The 7,695-nt window shown below is 45.2% G+C and overlaps 1 protein-coding gene across 3 annotated transcripts in view; it reads left to right on the top strand.

Annotated features, from left to right (window-relative positions):
- Positions 1-7,695, top strand: part of TUFT1 (tuftelin 1) — a 54,130-nt gene that overhangs the window by 22,325 nt on the left and 24,110 nt on the right. For 2 of the 3 annotated variants that reach the window (XM_085638651.1, XM_085638652.1), the window contains exons 3-4: positions 2,970-3,077; positions 4,905-4,991. In XM_085638651.1, coding sequence (XP_085494777.1) covers positions 2,970-3,077; positions 4,905-4,991 — 195 coding nt within the window. The remainder of the gene's footprint in view (positions 1-2,969; positions 3,078-4,904; positions 4,992-7,695) is intronic. The other variant, XM_085638653.1, reaches the window with a different exon arrangement.

Here is a 7,695-nt window from a genome sequence, read left to right as displayed (position 1 = left end):
CACCCCCTCTCTTTTTCGCTCTCTTTTTCGCTCTCTTTTTCGCTCTTTTTCGCTCTCTTTTTCGCTCTTTTTCGCTCTCGTTTCTCTCTCTCTCGTTTCCTCTCTCTCTCTCTTCTCTCTCTCTGTTTCCTCTCTCTCTCTTTCCTCTCTCTCTCTCTCTCTCGTTTCCTCTCTCTCTCTCTCTCTCTCTCTCTCGTTTCCTCTCTCTCTCTCTCTCTCTCGTTTCCTCTCTCTCTCTCTCTCTCTCTCTCTCTCGTTTCCTCTCTCTCTCTCTCTCTCTCTCTCTCGTTTCCTCTCTCTCTCTCTCTCTCTCTCTCTCTCTCGTTTCCTCTCTCTCTCTCTCTCGTTTTCTCTCTCTCTCTCTCTCTCTCTCTCTCGTTTCCTCTCTCTCTCGTTTCCTCTCTCTCTCTCTCTCTCTCTCGTTTCCTCTCTCTCTCTCTCTCTCTCTCTCGTTTCCTCTCTCTCTCTCTCTCTCTCTCGTTTCCTCTCTCTCTCTCTCTCGTTTCCTCTGTGTCTCTCGCCACTACCCTCCTACGGGATACTTGACTTTCCTATATTTGGTCTACAAACTTCAAACCCGCCGTCTTCTCCTTCTCTGGCACTCCTAGGGTCTTCCCTTCATGGCCTCCCATGGTTCAGATATCTGGTCGCCCAGCCTTATGACAGTACTTTACAAAGAGTTAAATGAGCAGCAGTATAGCAGAGGTAATGCATGTACCTAGGTTTAACACATACTGCATGTCCCACCAACCTCCATGGCCTTTTGTTCTGTGATACAAATGTGTTGTCATAGAGAATGGCACTGGTTTGTATGGCCAGGTACCGCCGAGTCCCCCTCCTACCTTAACTCCCGCCCTTTGGTGATGGCCCCATTTCCCGGTGCCCAAGTTGCTCACCGCCCATCCTCTCCCAAGGCAAACAACTTCATTAACACCAACATTTGGATTAAGGGTCTTAAACCCTGGCAATATTTATTACAAACAATACCTCCAACATTAATTTATTTACATTATATACGCAGAAAGTCTAGTCTGTTACGTTGATAGGTACAGTATGTCTTACTGGCTAACCTTAACATGTTTTCTAATACATGAACATTCCAATCCTAAGCTTAACATTCACCAACAATAACATTATCTTTCTGCTTATACCTGTTTGAGCCTACGGCAAGGTCAATGACTGGCCCCGGGTCCTGATCAAGCTATGCCCAAAACTCCTACTGGAGTGCCCTTGCGCAGGGGGGGGGCCTGTTCACCGAGAGTATTCCCCCCCCCCCCCCCCCGAGCACCCCCTACACCCAGAATATTATCTCCATAAGGGGCCCATGCAGTTATGCGCAGCTTACTTGTGCCCTTGTGCGCGTGCTGGGTGGCCAACCAGCCTACCGGAAAGCGTAACTCTCCTCCCCCCACACCCTTCCAGCCTACCGGCTGTAACCGCCCCAGGAGTTCTATGAGACCATCTGTCCCTCCCCCTTGGGCGTCCCCATTTTACAATGGCACCGCCACTAAGGACCTTAAATTTAAGCTCACCAATCATGACCTTACCACTGACCAAGGAATAGCATCTATAAATACGACAAATTTAACTCCTACAATGAAAAACCTGTAAATGAAAACTATTATCTGACATAGGAGAAAACGCTACAAAACATTGCTCAACAACTTCTGCTTTAGTGGATGGTTGGTGGGTGAATCTGATGGGATCTCCGTGCGAGGTCCTTTCCTGAACTGCGGTTGGCTGTGGGCGCGGCGAGGAAAGAGGACGTCCTCGCCGCTCCCCAGCCTTTTATTGCCTCTTTACGCCGGTTCTAACCGGCTTTCCCGACGTTGCTCCGGCGCGCGACCCGGAAGTGATTCCAACCGCTTCCGGGTCGTGTACCGAACTGCCAATTAGAAGGGGAGGCGAGGCGTCACTGTTGGGCGCGGCACACCTCCGCCTCCCTGCGGGGGACCGGCACGACAGCCATAGATGCGGCATGTCCGATGCCATCCCCTGCCTCGATACTTTCACCTCTAGACCCCCAGTTTTGCTAACCGTGGCTTGGCGTAAGGAAACCTTGTTAGTGAAGTGTTCTCAGTCACTGCCCTATTGGTATCCACACAGGAGAATGTTCTATGTTTGCAATTTCCTTGTTACTGCAAACTTCCAACATGTGGCTCACGCAATCGGAGTCGTTAGTTTGTTTTCACAGCTGCTTACAAACCGTTTTTGGCCCATACTTACCTTTTTTCTGCTTTTTTATTTTTTTATTTATTTACTTTTCCACCCATCAGCTTTTCTGAACTGTTTGCCATAAAACATGCAAAGCACATCTCTTATGACATGAGTCATAGGGATCCCGTTATCTGAAACTCTTTGGGACATAAAAATACTTTGATTATTTTCCGCATGTCAGACAGCGCATTCTGAGATGTGAAATGGATCATTATTTGGTGAAGTAGACTCCATTGCTTTGGAGAAATCCTCTCAAGATGGGAGTAAAAATATTGTATTGTATATTACTGGTAGCATCTGCTTTATACCACAGCACTGTTTGTTATGCACATTCACTTGAAGTTTTTTTGTTGGAGTGATTATAAAAAGACAACAAAAAAACCCACTAAAGCTTTTTCTGGGATTATTGCACAAGTGTTGAAGGATTTGCTGATCTTTGAATGCCCATGGATACAAAGAGGCTTGGGTAACATAGTGAATGACACATTTCCCCCCCCCCCCTTTCTTGTCTTTTTCTCCTTGACCTATCTCGAAAGTGAACCAGAGGTAAAGAAGTGTTGTAAAGTAGGGGTTGTGACGTTATTGTATACTAAACTCAGCAAGTGAAGAGGCTGAATGAATAATTTAATTGAGTTGCTGTAACATGAGATTCTAGTTGTGCTCCTGAGAAATTTGCTTTACAGGGGCGTTTGTGTACTTGGGGAAACTCTTTCTGAAAAAGCTTCTTTCTTATGCATTTTTTTTGTCCGCAGCCGGTGGGAAGAGCCTTTGCTGTGGTCTCCTCCAAGCCAGTGAATTACGGACAGTCTCTTGATTCCGAGCTTGTCAAGTCCACAGATGGGGACGAGGAGATAATTAAAGTGAGTGCTAAAATATATATTTAAATGTACTAATTTATCTTTTGTTGTACTGTTGCATGATGTGTTTGTTTTCTTCATGACTCTTGGCCAGTAGTTAGACCCTTTAATATGCAAATTCACAGCTTAGGCAGTGAGCCATGTTGATGCTCTGTTATGTCAATGGTTATATGGCCAGGAGTCTGAAGAGCTAGTGATAGAATATGCCCACATTTGTGGGCACTTTTGTCAGCAGAAGAGGGTTGGTGGAGTATTTTATGCCCCACCGAACAGCTACACCTCAGTTAATCTATCTGTATGACCCTATGGCACTTGGAAACCCGCTACCTGCAGTATTGTAGTGTGTTTGAAAACTGGCTATGTAGCTAGTTTGCACAGGTGGGAAGTAGTAGTATTGGGCTTTTCCTTGCCAAGTCTTGCTAAACCTCTTCTTTGAGGACCTCGAGTCTTGCTTTCAACCCAACCATTGTGGACTATCTCACCAAGGTCTTTGAGCCTAAAGCACGGTCTGACTGATGTCTGCATCTCTGGCAGTGGCCCGGAGACCATAGTGAACATTCGTTAGTAACTCCTCACATGTGAATCCGCAGGTTTTATAGACTGATTGACTAGGTGGCCCTAGAACTCTGTAAAATAGTGGTCGTAGGCTGTTGATGTACTAGTACAATGCCTTCAACCTGACCGGACTACTCCGGTGGGGTGGTGGGGGTGATATGTGGGTGTATGGGAGGGGTCAAAAATGGGCTAGTATTGTCTGCAGAAACTGCACTGTTCTCTACCATCCAATAGGAGTTTGCCTTGGAACTTCTGCAAACCATCGCCCCCTTTCTTCTTGGATTTCCATTGCTTGTGCCCTGCTAAGAGATTAGTAGGGTAAGCCCGTGGCTCATGAGCCTTTAGCATTCCTTGCAGAGACCTGCTCTTAACCTGGTCTGGGTTGGGTTTAATCTATTGATGGTAGCTAGAGTGAGGTCCACTCAAGCTAGAGATGGAACGAAAACTCCACTAAAGAACAGGGTAGAAATTGGTTGAGTGAGTGCCGTGTGTGCAAGGGTGGGTAGGTGAGTGGGGTGGTTGCGATAAAAGTAGGAAACTAGTGGTGACAAATGGGATGCCATATTTGAGAAACATACTTTTGTATAGTCGTTGAGCTGAGCCAGACATGGCATGGTGCCGAGAAGGAACTTGAACTGTGCCAAATGAACTGCGTGAAATAGGACCACTTGTGCTACAAAATCTTGGAGCAAGAACAGCAAGACCACCTCACCCAAATGTAGAAGTGAGAATAGGAATTGATTACATTCAGTACCTTTGCCATCGTCCACGTTGCAACAAAAGTTCCTGAATGTCTTTCTGTGTCCCTGTAAGTGTGTGTGTTATTTGTGCCCCAGTGACTGGTCTGGATTTGCTTTGGGGTGGTTATTCAAGAGGAAGCTCTTAGTGGGTAATGTAGACAGGTAAGCGGGTATAGGTGCCCCAGTGTCGGGCAGGTGGAAAAGTGGTTCTGCACATCTGACCCCACCTCTGTGGAGATGCAATTGCTGTGGTAACTGACCGGCTCCTATGGATTTATCCATCCTCTCTAGAGCTGGATGACCATTTTACGTGATGGAGAAAGACTATTCGATCCACGGCTCTGATTGTGGCCGCGTTTCATGCACTGCTCGTGAGCAGCTGCCAGGAGTCACTTGGCTTGACTGGAGGGTGGGATTAAGTTTGGTCATTCTGTCAATTTCAAGACTAGCAAGTTGATTTCATTGTCTCCCTCTGATATTTACATGCTCCTGTATTGAGATAGCTTTATAAATGACTTGCCGGCCTTTCTTTCAGGTTTACCTCAAGGCGAAGGCTCAGGACAAGGCGAACCACGAGTGGAATGTGAGCCAGCTGAAGAATGAGGTTCGTTACATCCAAGAGGTGAATATACGTTCTCATACTGTCGCTGACCCCTCCTACAGGCGCTAGCGGAGTATGTTTCCTTTTGTGTTCCTCATGTCTTTGACTATCACTCGTACACTTTGGATGTGTGTGGGCATTTGTACAACAGGTTCTTAAATTTGCTGGTCTTAAAAGTGTGGAATGCGGTGCCCTGCAAAGTAAAAGAATGGTTGGCATAGCATAGATGTGATGTCATTTATGTTCCACCGTATGACCTGCCAAGCACATTTTGCCATCAAAACGTTTTTTTTTTTAAAATGTGTGAGATTGAAATTATGTTTACAGTATTTGACTGTTCTATACTGTTAATTAGTACCTTGATAGCTATTTTGTACCAAAACACCTCCTGTGCTTCTTAGTACCGGATGCATTTAGCTGCATTTGGAATAAAGAAGGTAAGACCATGGTCTAGGACTTGTTTTGAAATCCTTTCTATTGCGATTGCCTTGAACCACGAGGCACTGATCTTCTCTCTTCAGTAGTATATGAGGAGAACTCGACAAACCATCCTGTCTGCCGTCTCCAGAAATCCACTGCAGACTTAGCAGTGCTGCAAACCACTCAACCCAGGAGGCACATAAATGGGATAGTTGTCCCAGTGAGGTCTTTGCTTCGTATAAACTTAAATTAAAAAAAACACAACCTAGCCTACTTCATCCAGGAGGCGTTGAGTGCTGCCTGGATATGGTTAGTCCAGCAAAAGCAACTTAAATATATCTTTACGGACAGCTATCACCTACATCCGCAGCCACCTAATCACTTTGACTGGGTTCAGGTAGAGAAGCTTGGTGTCTACCGTCAGGCACCTTAAAGCATTTTCTTGTTCTTTTTTTTGGTGAATAGTGTAGAAACCTTTTTATAAAAAGGGCTGAGGCTATCCAGTGATAGTGTCATGGTCTTTCTCCCACGCTGCCTCTGTTGCTGCAATTCTTGAAAGCCTGTGGTTAATGTGCAGGAAAATGGGTACAAGGAAAAAACATCTCTATGGGTAGCGGGCAGACCAGTAGCTCGCCTTTATAATTGATTTAATGCATGGAATGGGCTGGCAAACATGGGTTTTAAATGTAGAGCCAACGTCTACAACTAAGTGTATAATGCAGATGGCGAGCAGTGCAGAAGGTATATGAATCTGGGATTGGTCAGACGGGTGACCGCTTGGTCAATACTGACCATGCATACTTTGTGGGAGCAAAAGAAGTCTATGGAGCGGTCCACGATGTGGGAGCTATTGAGGCATCACACGGGAGCAGGACTCCTGTGTGGTACCTACCCACTGATCGTCATACTATTATAATGTTACAACATTATACTACAGAGGGAGGGCACTACGGATGACTGACCAGCAGACATAGAGCCAATTCTATTATTACTGTTGTACGTTGTGACCTCACCTGGGGCATTGACTAGTTTTTGAGGCCACCTATAGGGCTGAAGAGGGTGGGGGAGATCTGGTGGGGGTGGGTTGAGGTAGTTCATTTTTTCAGCAGGTTAGCTGTGACCTCTTTCCCCTGTTTTACTGATCCGTGGGATCAGCTTGGTAGGGTGGGTCAGTGCGCCCTACAAAACGTAGATGGTTTCAATTTAGTAACTGTATTTGTTTTAGTCTTGTTCAAGTCACTTGGAACCTTTGATAGATAGCAACTTATTGGTAGTTACCAATGGATAATTGGGAAAACCCAGTATTACCTCACCTGAAGTTGTTTTTCCAGCTCTGTCGAAACTTATGAAAATCGTGCACTGTGGATGTGTAGGAGAAGAGAATGGGTTGAGACATGATTGGCAATCTGAAGCCTTGACGCACAGAGGGCTTGCGAGTCATCGGTGATCTACTTCCGTTGTGATAGACCATGAAGTACCTGGGCTCAAGCTCGAACTAGGTGCTTCCAGATAGGGACACACAGAAAGGAAGTTTTCACAGAAAAGTTGGCAAATGCAAGCAGCAGCGTTCCTGCAGGAGTGCCTGCGGCAGCATATAGTTCAAAACATACTTTAAACGCCAGCACTTTTCGAAAGGTGCCAGATGTAATCCACGGGTTATGACTCAATTTTTACCCGAAGTGCACTCTCAAAAGTATTTAAACTACAGTTGGCGAGGTTAAACTAATAAAAATAGTTTGATTTAAAAAAAATAATAATAAATAAATAATAATTTGTTTGTTACATTCGGAGATTAGATGCGTTGTGTAATCTTTATAATATGAAAAGTACTTGGACGGGGCCCAGTTAAATCCATCTTGGAGTAGACACATGGCCATAACATTAACGCAAGAACGAAAGCTAGAAATCTGGGGTTTTGAAGGAGTGATTGGACTAGGCAAGACCGCTGGATAGATTGGCCTGGCAGCCCCATCCTGACATGAATTCAATTATTTATACAGCGGCAAATGAGGTGGAGAATCCACGGTATCGTGTATTTTGTAAATTTATTAAAATACTGTGTAACACTGGTAATGTTGTACTGCAGATCATTTCATAGAAGACATTTTAATTGTGTGCAGTTCTCAAATGAGCAAAACAGCTGAAAAAGTGGCCCTTTTAGGTACATATAGGATTACATGTCGTGATTTAAAATGTTGATTGTTAAACAATAAAACCATCTCAAAGATGTTGCAGCATCTGAGTAGCTGCCTCGTGCAAGGGTGGCTGGAACTTTCCTGGGCAAGCCGGGCTCCCATCCTCTGGT

The sequence above is a fragment of the Triturus cristatus genome, chromosome 12 (genome assembly GCF_964204655.1).
Source record: "Triturus cristatus chromosome 12, aTriCri1.1, whole genome shotgun sequence".
Lineage (NCBI taxonomy): Eukaryota > Metazoa > Chordata > Amphibia > Caudata > Salamandridae > Triturus > Triturus cristatus.
This window is presented reverse-complemented; position numbering and strand designations above follow the sequence as displayed.